The 17,785-nt window shown below is 38.8% G+C and overlaps 1 protein-coding gene across 1 annotated transcript; it reads left to right on the top strand.

Annotated features, from left to right (window-relative positions):
- The first annotated feature begins 659 nt into the window (after positions 1-659).
- Positions 660-16,422, top strand: LOC146961467 (phospholipase B1, membrane-associated-like). The gene is made up of 42 exons (XM_085771047.1): positions 660-802; positions 1,207-1,260; positions 1,346-1,406; positions 1,499-1,533; positions 2,895-2,970; positions 3,061-3,112; positions 4,147-4,227; positions 4,455-4,520; positions 4,629-4,690; positions 5,147-5,222; positions 5,365-5,472; positions 6,295-6,357; positions 6,500-6,571; positions 6,740-6,814; positions 6,909-6,969; positions 7,874-7,932; positions 8,193-8,266; positions 8,405-8,448; positions 8,572-8,680; positions 8,766-8,817; positions 9,010-9,090; positions 9,184-9,249; positions 9,346-9,446; positions 9,629-9,710; positions 9,789-9,893; positions 10,201-10,296; positions 10,912-10,983; positions 11,120-11,197; positions 11,580-11,640; positions 11,913-11,971; positions 12,303-12,367; positions 12,459-12,502; positions 13,178-13,277; positions 13,379-13,430; positions 13,538-13,618; positions 13,717-13,782; positions 13,880-13,974; positions 14,185-14,266; positions 14,358-14,462; positions 14,554-14,649; positions 14,740-14,814; positions 15,474-16,422. Exons 1-42 carry the CDS (start codon positions 751-753, stop codon positions 15,765-15,767), a joined length of 3,288 nt encoding a protein of 1,095 aa, XP_085627173.1. The 5' UTR covers positions 660-750; the 3' UTR covers positions 15,768-16,422.
- The last annotated feature ends 1,363 nt before the right edge of the window (positions 16,423-17,785 follow it).

Below are 17,785 nucleotides of genomic sequence, written 5' to 3'. Positions count from 1 at the left end.
ATTAACTTAAATAATGCACTTAAATAACACTGATACAGAACATAAGATACTCTGGAAATTTTGAAATTGCTTGTCCAACTATTTATTCAGCCACCCAGTGAAAGTTTATTTTCTAACATTTCAAAGTAAAAGATATATAATATGAACAACGTGAAATTGACAACCTTCAATCACTTAACCACCTCATTAATACACTGTTGCCCATAAAGTTGGGACATAATGTATTTTCGATGATGTGATGATGAAATGATTGTGACAATATGATTTATTCTTGATAGATAAAGTGTAAATATTCTCAAAACTGGTAATTGGGACTCATTGCACCTGGTCAAAGGTGATTACTCATGTGTATAAATAGGAATAAAGAAGAGGAGTGTGTCTGAAAACAAAATTATTCCAACTCTATGAGCAACTTGTAGTTGTCCTAATTTATTTTAATATGATTAATTCTAAGGGATAAACTTGGAGAAACACGTCAGACAGTGTATGAACAGAGGCAGAGCATCTCCTGGAGTAACCCGTCATTATGATCTTATCAGTGTCATTGATTCATTATAAAACGTTGTGGCCGTGTCCTTTGGACAAAGACACCGACCCCTCCCCTCCGTAAATATTCATGATGTGATAGTTTACTGGCCAGGTAAAGCTGATAATCATGAGGACAGACGTCTGACTGCCAGACAGACGAGAGGCCACGGAGCGACGAAGAACAGATTCAGGACGACAAAATCAGGCAGATTCAGAGACAAGATGCTGCTGCGGCTGGTTCTCGTCACACTGCTGGGGACAACGTGGACAACAGGTCTCTGTCCTTCACTGCTCCACTGTCAGAGCTGCAGTTTTTTGGGGGGATTTTATTATATTTATTTATTTATTTGATGATCAGGTATTCAAAGGGTTGAAAACTGAGCCTTGAAATTGTAGCTAATGGTGGTTTTTGAGCATGAAGCTGGATGAGAACAAACTGAATGAAAGAGGAAAACAAGATGCTCAATACCAATACCAATATCCTCATGTTAATTCTTTTGTATAATTTTTTAATTTGGCACGTGATGTTTTTGGGTGTTTAGTAACGAAACAATACGTATACGTAAATATTCTGTGCAGATGTTTGTTACAATAAGCTTCACATACAATCCTTTGAATCTAAACTATATATAGTTATGTAATAATAATTTACAGTTTATCATCTTGTTGTGGTTTCAGTGAGTGGACTGCCCTGTGCCCAGATGTTTCCCTCTCAGCCGCCTCCTTCAACAGGTGAGTCGGATGGAGACCAGATTCACATTAAAGACAGTAAATGAACAAAAAACATGGAGAAAAATTTACTATATTTTTTCTATAGTTCACAGAGTGAGGCCGTCCGACGTGGCCGTGCTCTCCTCTGTTGGACTCCACATGCACAGGTGAGCACATGGTCACCAGGTGAGCTTCAGCCATGCAGCTTCACAGCTCAGAAATAAACTCACATCGTGTGTATTTTTATCTTTTCCTGCAGCACTGAACTGTCCTCCGTGGTATCAAGACTCACAGGTACGTTTTTACACTTTTATTTTGTTCACAGGACCCAAAGCGAAATGTTTATTAATTAATGTGCTTAGTTATCTTCAATAGATCTTTATACTACACTCCTGGGGTGTCCTCATATTCCTTGTGCTTCCTCTTAATTTTTTCCAAAAGGCTTAAAGGGAAAAACTCCAGTGTCCTTGCTGATGCTTAATAAAAAGTTAACTTTGATTAGAATTGGCCTCGGGTCTCAATAATCATCTAAAGAGGTTGATACGAGCTTCTATTACACTACTGTGCACTATCTTTACTACGCTGATATCTCAACCGACTGTGATAATTGGAAACAATGAACCCCAATACACTTCTCTTACATCAGGCCTGTGGTCTGTTGTCTTTTTAAAGACATCCATGAAATAATAAAAAAAAAATACTGTCAGTGATTCAAACAGACAAGGAGCAGGAAGGTCAGGGTTGCGTTGAGATCAGTTGAGATTTACCTTGTATTTTCTCCAGATTAAATATTTGGTAAGCCTTTAATTTACAGGCAGCTAATTATGTGATAATGTCAAGAAATAGCCCAGAAATAACAATTGCGTTATAATGTCTAGAAATTACATGAATTATTAAATAGCCTAGAAATAACGGTCAATTTCATAGTAATGTCGAGAATGATAGCCAAGAAATAACGATTGATTGCGTAGAAATTGGTCAATTGCAAGGACTTGGTGGAGAAAAATTCTGGCTTTTCCCAAAAAATTCAAAGCATGAAAAGCATTTGTAATCTTTTGCCTTTATGAAAAACATGACATTACTATGAAATTGACTGTTATTTCCGGGCTATTTTTTGACATTACTACGCAATTACTCGTTATTGGCTATTTCTTGACATTATCATGTAATTAACAGCCTGTAAATTAAAGGGTTTAAACATTTTTAATCCCATGTTTGTAGCCTTGTTGAAATATCCAGTAATATTCACCCTTTGGCTTGATTTAAATCTAGATATTCACTAGATTAGTTCGTCACATGATGGTTTTCTTTATTGATAAAATAGGTGGTGGCTTATGATGAATTATTTCATATCTAATGGTGGAAGAAACAACTGGATTTTTCTAATGATGATTAGCAGCTTTGATGAGCAGAAACTGCTCTGAATTATTGTGAAGCTCACAAAAATATAATGTTCATGGTCTAATCCAACTTGTTATTACTGCAGCTGATATCAAATCACATTCTTGATAACTCTCGTTGGTCATTTCCTGCATTATGTAATTAATAAAGTCAACAGAATTGAATGAGATGGGGAAGTACTGTTGATCAGTTACGTCTGGAAGACATGTACAGACTGAGTAAGAGTTAAATTTGTGTTTATCTGCATTTGGCAGAGCTGATGTCCCTGTTCAACCCTGCACTCCTCGGTCCTGAGTCAGTCGAATCCAACTTGTACACTCCTCAGCAGAGGTAACGACAGAAATATGTAACATAAATTCACTCTTTTGACGATCGACTCAGGCTGCAGCCGGTGATTTTCATGTTTCTCTCTGTTCTCAGTACATTGGTGGAGCAGGCGGAGGAGATCTCCCTCCATCTCCAGAACAGTCAGGTGGGTGTTTTACTGTAACATCTGGGTCCAACTCTGTGCTGAGATTGAACTAAAATTACCTCTAAATTGCATTAATAGCTCACGGAGGCCAGGGCAGTGTCATGTGTGAGACTTAGGAAAAACAGCTGCTAACTAACTTCGGTTTTAAATCAGCTTGATCACACTTTATATTTGACTTCATTCCTGTAGCTACTAAATAATCGTTGCTCTTTTTAAACCCAACAGCGAATTCCCATATTGTATTGCTAGAGACTTTAGCCTTAAAGCAGAAGTAAGTGATATATTTGTGTTAATATAAGTCTTAAATAGTTATATCTTCCGACAGCAATCACTTACATAGAGTGTTTGGACCGAAACACGGGTCTGTCAGTCACTCTGCTCTGCTCTGAGCCGAGGAGAAAACATTTATCGTATCCTACAACCTTTATCCAATGAGGAGAGAGAACGGCATGAAGGGCTGTGTGTGCAGCCAAGGAACGCAGTGAATGTGGTGACGTAGCGACGAGGACTGTTATGGTGCGTTCAAGGAAACTCGTATTTTTCCGACCGTGAAGTCGTACCAGTTCGATCTGGTACGAGTTCACCGGTCGGAAGTTACGAGTGGCCGTTATAGTGACTTTCACCGGTAAAACAGGTCGGAAAAACACGAGTGGGTTGCCTGAAACGCTACAAAGTCGTAAGTTGTGACTTGAAGCTGTAATTTACGATTTCAAAAGCCTGCCTGGAACGCAGCATTAGCCAAAACGACCGGACCACTTACTTCTGCTTTAATATTACATTTAACTGCCCTAAATTATGGGCAGTTAAACGTAATAAATAATTTCTTGTGCACTGATTAAAAGACTTGATGATGTTACACTTGGACCTAATTAACTACAACTGGACCAGTCAATTCTCTCTAATGTCTTTATAATTAGTACTTAATTAAAAAGGTCTTTAAAGGAAACAAAATCACAGAATTAACAGAAAATAAAACAGGAACCTGTCAAATAAACAGTTGTGGTAGTTATATGAAGTTGTTTCTCCCTCTCCAGGTTTTCAGTATGGACAGCGACTGGAAGCTGGTGCTTCTCTTTGTTCAGGCGGATCAACTCTGTGCCTGCGATCAACAGCAGGTAAATATGTGATGTCATTATGAAGTCACAAATATAGAAAGATAAAGACATCGGACAGTATGATGTCTCAAATTCACTTGTTCTTCTATGTTTCTCTAAACTCTATGAAGTTACAGAGCTCGAGTGTTTTAGTATCTGCTTGTGGAGACATTTAGTTATAAGAAACACTGCTGTTAGAGAGATAAATAGACGGTTATTTGCAGCCTCAGATTGATGTGTTTGTGCAGGTTCACTCTGGCATCCAGGCAGCGGTTAAAGAGGTGGATGATGCTCTTCAGTTACTGCACTCTCAGGTATAATTCACATAACGCACAGTATTTTTTCTTCCTTCACTATCGCAACTATTTTTTTTGCAGTATACTGACAAACTTTACACTGTGTTTCACTTCTCTGTGCTGCAGCTAAAGCGGACCATTGTCAGTGTTGTATTGTGGGATGGAGAGCACAACGCTTTCCAGCACAAGTAAGTTCATACTCGACAATGTCTCGAGTTTAACACGAAGGGGGAAAGGAGAGTTAACTGAAAACAAGATTTGGAAAGTGTGTGAAAAACCTGTTCAGATTTAGTAGCATAGCATCTAACTAATACTGTGTAATGTAACTATGAACTTACAGATACTATTCTGCAAATGTGACATTTAATTCTCATATCAAGAACCATGACCAACTCATATTTGATTTTCTGTTATCTTTTATCTTCTATTTTGATTCAGCTGTCATTTTAAGTTATCTTTTATTCCATTTTATATGCTTGATAATGTCACATTTAACAAATGACCTTTTACCATTGACGTGTATTATGAGGCTGTAAACTGCCTGCAGTTCTCTGCTGTTGGCCTCTTTCACATCGTCCCTAAAATCATCCCTCACACTGTGTTGGCTGGTAAAGTGCAGATAGTGAATCTTATTTTCCTGGCAGGATGTGCCCGTGTATGAAAACAAACAGCGAAGGAGAAATCAGACTTCTGAGGGCCACGCTGACTCATGCTCTGCAGGTTTGTTATCATCCACCCTCACATGCACATGTACACATAGTGCGATACTTCATTTGATTCCATTGATTACTTCAGCTGCTGTGACATTTTGACCAGTGATGGTGGAGCACTAACTCTCAAACTCTTTCTTCTTATGGACCAGGAGTCCTTGACCGAGCTCATGGTGAAGAGACACTGGTACGGAGACAGAGACGACTTCACTGTCACTCTGCAGGACAAACCTTTCATCACAGACCTGTCGTCTCTCACCGTGAGTTACATTCAGCTCTCAGACTTCACTTCACTTCACTTCCATCATTTTTCACAATGGACTCAGGTAGCCAGTTATTTTCCATCAGTGCTGCAGCGGTCATTGATGGGAACTTATTTTTCCTACGTTTTAAACATGAGTCAAAGTCTTGCAGCCGGTCTTCGACTCCCGGTTAATGAGAAATCACCATGGTGAACATGACTACAGACTAGAGAGTATGTTTTTTCAGAGCAAGAGTTGTCATGGTGATCCAGTCCCAATTATATTTCCTTTTAAAAAACTCTTGCAGTTTACTTACACACAATCATTTCAAGGGGAAAGGGTTGTATAGTACTGTAGGAGCCGATGCCACTGTGCACAGTGCTGAAAGGAAAACTAAAGGTTTGCTTAGAAGCAGACGACTGGATTTCAAATACAAAACAACACAATTAGAAATAAAATAAAGCGGGCAGCAGAGAAAAGCAGCAATACTGAATTTACTGGTAACTCAGGATTACAGCAGTTATGTTGGTGGCTAATCAAATTGAAAACCTGTTCCCACAATCAACCCTGTACTCCACATCCACATGCTACATACATGACATGACTGTGAGTAAAAAAACAAACAGATAATCTGAGAAAAGTGCACAGATGCAGAGCTGCTGAACGACAGTCTATGTGTTTTAGTGCTTTCTGTCTCTCCTGAGATGATGCTATCCCCAAAGACAGTAACAGACACGGTGTCCTAGTTATTATCACAGTGCAGGAAAGTGAAGATATACTGTACTTTCTGGTATCTAACATACAGTACACAACAATATTGTTACCGTTTCTTCCTAACAGAGTGGGAAGTCTCTCTCTACGCAGCAAACGGATGAACTGACGGTGCAGATGTGGACGAACCTGGTGAGGCCTTAGTACAGCAAGCTCCCGCTCTCTTCTCTCCGTCTCTCTAATACAGACACACAGACATGGCACATACATGAGTAGCTGCTGTTGTTGTTCTCTCTCTGGCAAACATGAACACAATGGGGTTTCTGTCTTTCAGCTGCAGCCCGCAGTTGGCCAAGAAAACACACAGGACAATGGACAGACCGTCATGTTGCCGTGTCCGACTGAGGTGAGAAAGTTTCCTAAAAAAACCAACAGATAAGTCAGCGTGACAGTGCGATAATTGAAAATATTATAATAATCATGTGCCACACTAATATTCAGTAGTGAATAATTGATCTTCCTCTTCCTCTTCCTCTTCCTCCTCCTCCTCTGTTTGTCTGTGTCCCTCCCTAAGGACCGGCCCTTCCTCAGGACAGAGGGAAACTCTCCATCATATCACCACAGCGATGTTTCTCCTCCCCTTCCCTTCGTGAGTATTGTTGTCTGGTGTCAGATCGATGGCAGCCGCTTTATTCGCCTCCTGTTTAGTCCTGACTGTGGATGTCCTCTGTGTGTCCACCCAGTTCACAGGGACAGAGATGCCCTGCGAGGACCTCAGCCCCTCCGACTCCACACCCACCTCAGGTAGGACTCGAGGCTCGTCAGTCAAATAACGCTTAATCAATGTGTCATTTTTTGCAAGAATTGTTACAACACCAGCTGGTTGAATGTGATTGATGAGATACTGCAAATCTCGGTAACCCTTTAATTTACAGGACGTTACTTATGTGATAATGTCAAGAAATAGCCAAGAAATAACAAAAAATTGTGCCATAATGTCCAGAAATAGCGTTGAAATAATGGTCAAATTCATAGTAATGTCGAGAAAAATCGACAAAAAATATAGCCAAGAAATAATGATTGATTGCGTAGAAATAGCCCAGAAATATCTTTCAATTTCAAGGACTGGTGGAGAAAAATTCTGGCCTTTCCCAAAAAATTCAAAGGATGAAAAGCATGTGTAATCTTTTGCCTTTACGAAAAACATGAGATTACTATGATATTGACCATTATTTCTAGGCTATTTCTTAACATTACTACGCAATTAATTGTTATTTCTTGGCTATTTCTTGACATAATCATGTAATTAACGTCCTGTAAATTAAAGGGTTACCCAAATCTCATTTACATCACATATCAATATAAAAGACACATTAGCACACATGAAATACATACCACATATTACATCCAAAACAACTGATTTGAAACTGTTAAATCCCCTAATCAATGACACTATTGGTATTGGAATTGGTATCTGCTCAATCTCTTGTTCCTACTTTTGTTTAAGTTACATTAACCTTATCATTTTATCACATTTCAGAAACTTTCCAAAGACTTTAAATTTGCTTTACAGTTTTTCTAATATGTTGTGTTACTATATTACAGGCTATTTACATGTATTTTAAGTTTAACATCATTATTTAGTTGCTCTGACTTTGATGTGAAGTCTGGTGCTGATACAATTCTGCTGTCCTCTGTATTTTCACAGTCCATGAACTCAGGCCGGGAGATATCAAAGTCGTGGCTGCTGTGGGAGACTCTCTGACAGTGAGTCACTTTGTCCTTGTTTTCTTTTTGTTTTAGATAAGTAGATGATTACATGAGATAACTGTTAGAACAAAACACGCACTGTACAATATAAAATGTTATATTTTGTTCAGTTTGCTGAAGGATTGTCCTCGGACATTTAAGAATAATAACTACAAGCACTTATATATTTGGGGGGATGTTATGAACTGTAACAAAGCTGCAGCGCTGCATCTTCATGTAACTATCATGTAACTACAACACTGTCCTATTTGTATCAGGCAGGGAACGGTATTGCATCCAGCCAAAGCAACATCCTGGACGTCCTGAGTCAGTACAGAGGTTTATCCTGGAGGTGAGTTCAACACCATTCAACACAACACAATCATTACACAACGTTGCTCGATACCACTGAAACATCTTATAGTCTTGGTATTAATGCAGCACTGTCAAATTTAGTCAGGAAGTAATTTAAACGTGTGTTTTTTCCCAGTGTTGGTGGAGATGGAAACCTCTCCACTGTCACCACTGTGCCCAGTGAGTCTCCTTCTTCATAACTTCATGTATATATAAATGAAAACTGTTGTTTTTGTCACTGTGAGGTCACATTTGAACACAACACACTTCATTATCTAACTACACCTGTTTTTGTTTTCACAGACATCTTGAAGTATTTCAGTCAGAACCTGACTGGCTTCTCTGTTGGTATGGGCAAAGAACACACTCCTCAGGCTTTCCTCAACCAGGCTGTGGCCGGAGCCAAAAGCATGTGAGTTTTGAAAACTAGTTTTTATTCACAAACTTGGAAATGTGGGCTTCCAATCACCCATCTTTAATTTCATCTGTCTTTTAAGGAATGTACCAAAACAGGTGCGAGCACTGGTGGCGAGGATGAAGAACGACTCTGTAAGTTTATGGACATTTGTTCTTCATTTATTTTCTAAACTGCCAATTCAGCTATGAAAACCTCCAGCACTTAAATATGTTAGGATACATCTTGTTTTGATTGTGAAAATGGCCTTTCAAAATTTTAAGCATACTGTATATTTTAAGTCTATGGATTTCTCACATTCTCTAACATTTGTCTTTCTTGTGCAGAGAATCAATTTTGAATCAGATTGGAAGATGATCACACTGTTCATTGGTGGAAATGACATCTGTGACCACTGCTACAACTCTGTGAGTAGTCTACTAATACTGAAACATAGTTATTGAAAGTCATTTTTGAGACAATCAGAGATACAACATGAAAACCTTTCATTTTCTTCACAGCTCCTCTATTCAGAAGCGAATTATGTTCGTAATGTCCGTGAAAGCCTGGATTATCTACACAAAGAGGTAAAGTAAATAAACCTGCTGCAGAGAGGCTGCTACATCAGATGTATGATCATTTGGTTGATTTTTGTTGGCATTAACTGAGCTTCTCCCTGTCAGGTGCCTCGAGCTCTGGTAAACTTAATAGAGCCTCTGCATATTACCCCCCTGAGAGAGATGCATGTGGACCCTTCATTGAAATGCCCAACTTGGCTGGTGAAGTGAGTGACACTTTAAACTCTGTCTTGAAACATGTGCTGTAATTTCTACAGAGGAATTGGGGGTCAATGGGTTTAAATCCAGCTCATATGCTGCTGCAATTGTCACTCCATGTTCCTCCAGTTACTGTCTGATAAATAATCATAAACACTGATTTCATACCATGTTATCTCTCCTTTGGTAGTATCCTGTGTCCTTGTGTTGTCTTGCCGAAGAGCGGGTCTAAAGCTCTTCAGATGGTTGAGGACATCAATAGAAACTATCAGGTAGGACGGACAGAAGGCGCAGTACTGATAAAAAGTAACGGATCAATTGACCTGACCCTTCCTGCTTTCTTCTTTAAGCGTTTACTGCATGAGCTTGTGGAGACAGGCCGATATGACACTCGCTCAGACTTCACCGTGGTAGTCCAGCCTTTCTTCAGAGATATCGTTGTACCCAAGCTGCCGGTCAGTAACAATAAAAACACTACACAAAGGCTCCATGGGAAACCGTGCCATTAGTCATCTTACTCATATCCAAAGGATTATCACCAGAATAGGGTTTAATACTGTGTAATTTGGAATTTATCAGAATAAATGCATTTTACAGCTGTAGTGATGACCACTAAGGACAAACTACAGTTGTTCTTTTTCTGTCCTATTAATAACACTCTGGCAGCTATTGCAGCCTAAAACATAACAAATTTGTCAAAATAGTAGATAATAGTAATTCTCTCTCTAAATGCCCTGATTGATTACTTTATCTTTACCATAGGATGGCCGTCCTGATCGCTCCTTCTTCAGTGCTGACTGCTTCCATCTCAGCCAGAGGGCCCAGACACAGATGGCTCGCTCACTCTGGAACAACATGGTGCGTGGTGTCTGACAGACAAAAGAATATTTTATACAGTGTTTTCAGCATCTGTGGGGTTTTTTTTTTAATCGTTTGTGGATACATAACTTGATGTTTTGTCGGTAAACTACTTTCTCCCTGGAAATACTGGTCTGTATCATGAAAAAAGACCAAAACAGGACAGAACAGCTAGTAAAGTAGTAGTAGCTAGCAGTAGAATGTTGTATTAGCTTCAAAAGGCTAGTATAATTGTTAGCTTTTAAATTAGCAAATGACTAAAAGAGGATGAAACAAAAGAGGACCTACAGATAACATAATGAGGGTGATATTTTTGCTTAGTCACACAACATCAGACAAAATGGGGATGTAACTGTCAGCAAAGACGGTTTAGAAACCGCAAGAAACCGTAGAAACCGATAGTAATAGCTTTGCTGTCAGTTAGCTGTGGAATTTTGCTGGCAGTGGTTGCTATGGCAACAGAATGTTCAACTTGCTCAGTGGCTCAATTTTTACTGAATGACAATGACAAAGTTTTGGTACGATGTGATGGAAATACTCATCACACTTGTGTAAAATTATTACTGTAAATGATATTACCAATAATGATGGCATCTATGACTTCTGTTTTCCCAGTTGGAACCTCTGGGCAAAAAGACGTCCACACAGGATTTTATGAAAGACATCGATCTGAAATGTCCAACCGAGGTAATTATAGGCCTGTTGAAAATCACTGCTATGAAAATTATATTATTGTCTCTAAATTTTTGAAGAAAGAAAATATTGAAAATGGACGGAAGCTGTGTAGTTGCTGACTGCTGTGGGTTCTTCTCTTTTTCCACAGGCTTCACCATATATCCGCACTTATAACAACAGCGACTACATATATGGTGGTCCCCCTGCAACACCGGCACCTATTACAGTAAGTATCTCATGTCTGTGAGTGTAGCTGGGAGGTGACAGTCGAAGTAAAATATACATTTCACAACTGAAGATCTGAATAAAGCAAGACTTTCATAGAAACTCAAAAAGTAATGAAATGATTTACTAATAAAGTGATTAATATCCAGGTTTATCTCCCGAAAGAAATCATCAGCTGATAATAATACACATTTAACTTAAATTATCACAGAAAAATTCCCAAATCTATAACAGTAGGTTCAAAGGTAATTTTTTAATCCACTTTGTAATATTATTACTAATGAGGGAGTAACTGACAGAAAAAAACATACTGAGCAGTATCAGTAAGAATAGGATTAATCCCATTCATTACCAATTTCTATCTTTACTCTCTTTTACTCCAGAACTGGGGAAGTGACTTCTCCTGTGTGAACCTTGGTCCATCCAATACTGTGCCAACATCAGGTGAGACCACAGTCATCACTTCATTATCAGCAGACAGACAATGAGATGAGAGATGAGATTCTGTGTCCTATGTTACAGACAGAAGTAGAAACAAATACACAAAGTCTAGACAACTATATAAAGTACGCCATCAGACATTTGTCACCTGCATTGTCTCAATTTCCTACAGACAAAAACATAATATGCTCCCTGAAATAGAGTTAAATATGCATGTTTGTGATTTATTCTAATTTATCAATGAGTTGAGTCTGTTTTATGTCTTTTATCTGTAGTTCACAAGCTGAGGCCAGCAGACATCATGGTTGTGGCGGCACTGGGAGACTCCATAACGGTACAGATGATACTGGAAAATCACATATCTATAAATAAATAAATAACAAGTAATAATTATGTATTTTCATATAATATGATACATTTGTGGCATTTGGCCCAACTGTGAACCTGTTTTTTTTTTTTTTTTTATCAGTTATTTGAAGTCATTGAACTATGAACTCTCTCTAATCAATTTGTTATCAGCCAGATAGTTGCATGATAAATGGTCACCTCTTTTATGTTCTGGTATTTGGTCTTTGATGTGAGAGTTATCTTGGTCTGTGTCTAACTATCTGTAATAAGTATTATTCTTCATAGTCTAATGTGGCCTGTTTGTTCTTTGCTTGCAGACGGGCACTGGCGCCAAAACAAATAATCCGTTGTTTTTCAACGACTATAAAGGAGTGTCCTGGAGGTAAAACACGCCTTTAGAGGAAATCAGTACAGGTTACAGTAACTCTTAGATTTTGCAAACGACACCAATGTTTGCTTGGTTTTTCTTGCAGCATCGGAGGGGATAATGTTCTTGAGAAGGTCACAACACTACCAAGTGAGTTCATGCTGCTTGTTTGGCAAAACCTAATTTATCTGAGTCATTATATCTCACAGAAATTACAATTTCTCCTGCCAAGTACTCAGAATATTCATTTGAAGTCTGCAGAAGAGTTTAGTTTAATATTGGATGCTGGAAATCTGCAAGATGTTCTTGACCCTATTGTGGGAATGTGTTATCTTAATTGTGGGCCATTTATGGGGCTGAATAATCCTTTAGTGAATCATTACTGTCCCTATAATTCCTCATATTTTCATGAAGCAAGTTCACAAACATCCAGCCATGTAATTTGCATAATTTTAAGACAGTCTGCCCCTCTCTAGTTTTGGAAAAATAACCCTAACCCTACAGTAAGCAAAGGGCTGACAGGAATCATAGAACCCATAAAAATGGTCCCAGTGCTTCCTTGTTTCCTGCACCCAACCCTCACCCCAGCCCTTTAATTGCTACTACTACTATTATATAATGTGTGAAGGTCTCTGTCTTTTGTAATTCATGGACTGCTATGCTTTAAAATACATTGTTTTAAACTACTGATTTCTGGCATTAGAGACTAATACAGAAATGATGACTCCTTTCCACTGAGGGTAGATTGATCACAACAGGAAGCGTTAATAGACCACTGCAGTGTGATCTTTCTAAGTTGGTTGTTTCTCATTTCTACCTCCGCAGACATCTTGAGGAAGTTCAACTCTGGTCTAAAGGGCTTCTCTAAAGATGGTCTGTTTAAAAAGAAGGGCTTCAACATGGCTGCAGCTGGAGCTAAGACCTCGTGAGTGCACATTTCTTTTTGGTTGCTCCACCTGAGAAATACTTTTGAACCTCCAGCCGTTTATTCTCTAACATCTCCTGTCTGGATTTGTTCTGCTACAGAGATATCCCAGCACAAGTGCAGGCTCTCATCGAGGCCATGAGAAACCATAAGGTGAGACTTCAATCTCAAATCTAGCCTATATGATTTATGTTTTTCCCTTCATGTCTAACCGAAACAGCAATTCAATCTTAATGCTGTTTTCTATGCCTGTTACACAGGAGGTGAATTTTGAAAAGGATTGGAAACTTGTGACGATATTTGTAGGAGGAAATGATCTTTGCCATTATTGCACAGACCAAGTAAGTGTTTCTCTAAAGCCATGTACTCATACCGGTACATACATTTCTCTATGCACTAGAATTATAATAAAAAAAACATGCTTTACTTATCTTTGCAGAACAACCTGTCACCAAAGAATTACAGTCACAATCTTATGCTCAGCTTGGACATGCTTTACAAAGAGGTGAGTTACAGTATATTAACAAAGTATGAAAAATGTATCTAATCTGACTTTGTGAGAGGTGGATCATATTTTTCTGACTGTTTCTCTGTGTCTATAGGTACCACGGGTTTTGGTCAATGTTGTGGAGATCATGCAAATCTATCCATTGAAAACAGTTAAGAAGAACACAATAGGCTGTTCTCTGCTGCAGAGGTTTGTCATGTACATGTTTATTGAGGATATATCTGTGTATTGTATAGTTATAATGTTTTAAAACAACGTTTAAGTAATTTAAAAAAAAAACGAAATGGGACTTTTACACACTTCTACTACTAATCATATCTGGCAAAGCACAAATCTTAATACTTGGAGTTCTAGTTTTCCATTTTCAATAACCTTTACAATGGGATTCTGTATTTGCAGGACCAGATGCCCCTGTGTTATCAACCCCTCGGAAGACTCCCCAGAACTTGAAGAAATAAAACGAGTCAATCTTGAGTACCAGGTAAAGGACTTTCTAAATATCCAACTTGGAAAGATGCTTTGATCCCTCCTTTGTCATTTGTCTTATTTCTTAATCCGGTCTATTTTCTTAGGCTGAGCTCCAGCATCTTATTTCTGGAGACCGTTATGATGGAAAAGAAGATTTTTCTGTTGTCCTCCAACCGTTTCTACACAACTCTTTTATCCCTCGTACTGGAGTAAGTTATAGACAGAAATGTATCAAAGCACCAAGCATCGGTATACAAATAATGACATGTAACCAAGTTGAAACTCTGATGTTTTTACCAGGAAGGTGAAGCTGACACGAGTTTCTTCTCTGTCGACTGTTTCCACATCAGTGAGCGGACTCATGCAGAGATGGCTATTGCCCTCTGGAATAACATGGTGAGAAATGGGAAACAGTGGACCAAAAGTGTTGTTTTGGTTTGTTAGTTTTTTTCTGGTCTTATATATTTTTTCTTTCTTTCTGAACAGTTGGAGCCTGTGGGCAGGAAACAGGCCTACAACAACTTCACCTATGATCGCTCCAAAATTCACTGTCCCTCTGAGGTAAGTATGGAGATCAGTCAACGAGAACTATTTGTTTTTAAACAACAATTAAAGCAGAAGTAAGCAATCCGGTGGTTTTGGCTAACTTCCTGTCAGCCAATGGAGTTAGCAGTCCCCGCCCTCGTCCCTACGTCACCACATTCACGCGCATCCCTTGGCTGCACACACAGAGAGGACCGCCCCTTTATGCCGTTCTCTCTCCTCATTGGATAAAGGTTGTAGGATACAAGGAAAGTTTTCTCCTCGGCTTACAGCAGAGCAGAGTGACTGACAGACCCGTGTTTCAGACCAAACACTCTATATAAGTGATTGCCGTCGTTAGATATAACTATTTAAGATTTATGTTAACACAAACATTCCGCTTACTTCTGCTTCAATAAATACAAAGGCTTTAGTCTATCCAGCTTTGTGCTTTGCCACTTTGCCTCATATACCATATTATTTTTTGGTGGATAAAAAAAGAGGACGATATAACAATGAATAAATATTGGGTATATTTAAAACAATACTGGTTGTATATTTTCAGTTTTTTTAATACAGTTTTTTCAGAATATCTTATCTATTTAATATCAAACATGTTATATTATTTGTCTCATTTATATTCTCATGTTTTCTTTAATAACATTTTTAGATTTCTAACTATATTATCTTTTCCACAGGCCAGTCCCTTCATCTTCACTAAGGGGAACAGCCTTCCAGCTCCACCAGTAACCACTCCCCCCACCACAGTCTCCACCACAGTCTCCACCACAGTCTCCACCACAGTCTCCACCACGAAACCCACAACACCTACACCTGTGCCCAAGTGTCCCACTCCTTTACCTGTATGGGTGCCAGTGGTTGTGGGAGTTGTCAGTCTGCTGGTTGGCATTGCCGCCGCCTGGTGTCTTCTCTCCTGCACTCAACGTAGGAAAAAGAGTGGAGAAGAAAACACGAAAGGGACTCATTTTTAATGCAGTTGTTCTTATTGTCAACTGTATATTTAAGCTTTAAAGCCCCATCTGGCAAAATCTGAACACTAGAGGGCAGAGAGCAGAAAGCTCAAGAAGTACGTAACAACCAACCCAGAGTCCTCTTTCTTGCCACCTGTTGAATGCAGGTGTTCTGTCGTTCTGTAGCCAGGGTTTGGTCCACCAGTCCTTAACAAACACATGTGGGTTTCTTTGTTTTGCCTGATGCTTGACTTTCTTCACAAGCTGCTTGTCGACTGTCTGTTGTTTCAAGACAAGCAGTAAACAGCTTGTCTGCATAGCAGGAGCAGCTGTTCACAATTTTATTTGAGCCCAGCACTTACTTAAATTATCCAGGTCAAGCACCAATAAAACAGAAATAATAAAATCTGCAAAGTGCTTCAGGCTGGGATGGAGATAATTGGCAAGACTGGCAGTAACCTAAGTAACCTTTCTGCATTGCAGGTGCTCAATTAAATTCTAGGAAAATATTTCTAAAACACAACACAACTATGTAAAATATTTGTACTTTTTTGTACTGTGCGAAAATTGTGAAATGTTCTATGTGTAATTGGTCAATGTCTGTGAATCCATAGATGATGTACATTTCTCTCCAATCAGTTTTTATTTATGAACAAAAAATAAAATTGCTAAATATAAATAAATATAAATTTATATTTTAATGGTTATTATGAATTCTTTATTTTTTTCTACTATTATGGTTGTGTGTTTTTTCAGTCTGCTTACATTTTCAACTTCTACAAATAAAATAGTAAAGTTTACTATAGCTGTCAAAGAGTAAAAAACAACATTTTTTACAATTAAAGGGGAACTATGCAAGTCTGGTCGCTTTTCCGCTGTTTTGCTAACCCTCCTCCTGGCCATGTGCATTTATTTACAAGGACGCTGGCGAGAAATCAATCCATAGAGGTACATAACGTTATATATCATACAATATTTGTATAGTCTTATCTGTCATAAACCAGAGATTACGGGTTACGGGGCGAGTTTGTGTCGCGGTTCGCAGAAATTAGATCTGAAAATACACACTAACCGTAACCCTAAAACATGGGTTCAAAGAAGGTATAACAGTCTCAAAGGAGATAAGAAGATAATATACTCAAGATAACATTCTCAAACAAGATATGAGAATAATACTCAAAATAAGAGGATAATACTTCAGCGGCTATCCGCGATACTGTCGCGTGTCACTGCACAGCATCGCTAACTTTCCATCGCCAGCTTTTTCTCATGGCTTATTCACGTGAAAGAAAACACCTAACATCATAATAAACCACCCAGCATCCATCTTAGAGGTACATTGCCACCAGACTTAAGTGTGGTACATTGGATTACTGGCATGGTCTATTTTGCGGTCATAACTCCTCTAGACACTGATCACTCATGCCATTAGTGCTCTAGAGCAGTTTACGCAGAGGAGGGAGGGAGGAACCGAGATGGCAGTTTGACTGACACATCAAGAACCAATGTCCATTCCACAGGTGACTGACTTTTATCATTTTTGTTAAAAAGGGTTCAATTAATTGGTTGCAGTTGGAGTGTTAAAGCAGAAGTAAGCGATCCGGTCGTTTTGGCTAACTTCCTGTCAGCCGATGGAGTTAGCAGTCCCCGCCCTCGTCCCTACGTCACCACATTCACGCGCATCCCTTGGCTGCACACACAGAGAGGACCGCCCCTTTATGCCGTTCTCTCTCCTCATTGGATAAAGGTTGTAGGATACAAGGAAAGTTTTCTCCTCGGCTTACAGCAGAGCAGAGTGACTGACAGACCCGTGTTTCAGACCAAACACTCTATATAAGTGATTGCTGTCGGAAGATATAACTATTAACACAAACATTCCACTTACTTCTGCTTTAAGAGGATTTCAAGCAATAAAGCAAAAAAAAATGCTCCAGAATAGGATCTCCAAACCCTAGTTCCTCTTTAAATTTAGGGAGTTAGCAAAGAAAAAGAAGAAAATACTTTTAAATTGAAAAAAAGAGAGAAAAATAATATATCCA

The sequence above is a fragment of the Trachurus japonicus genome, chromosome 24 (genome assembly GCF_045865225.1).
Source record: "Trachurus japonicus isolate A0001 chromosome 24, Traja_1.0".
Classification (NCBI taxonomy): domain Eukaryota; kingdom Metazoa; phylum Chordata; class Actinopteri; order Carangiformes; family Carangidae; genus Trachurus; species Trachurus japonicus.
The sequence above is the reverse complement of the archived record's forward strand: the minus strand, read 5'-3'. Positions and strand labels throughout refer to the sequence as shown.

Excerpts from the sequence above, each read along its gene's own strand:
- LOC146961467 (XM_085771047.1), top strand. The coding sequence starts at position 751 with ATGCTGCTGCGGCTGGTTCTCGTCACACTGCTGGGGACAACGTGGACA. Across the intron at positions 6,358-6,499 it reads TGCAGATGTGGACGAACCTG|CTGCAGCCCGCAGTTGGCCA; the intron begins GTGAGGCCTTAG and ends TCTGTCTTTCAG. Across the intron at positions 12,368-12,458 it reads TATAAAGGAGTGTCCTGGAG|CATCGGAGGGGATAATGTTC; the intron begins GTAAAACACGCC and ends TTTTTCTTGCAG.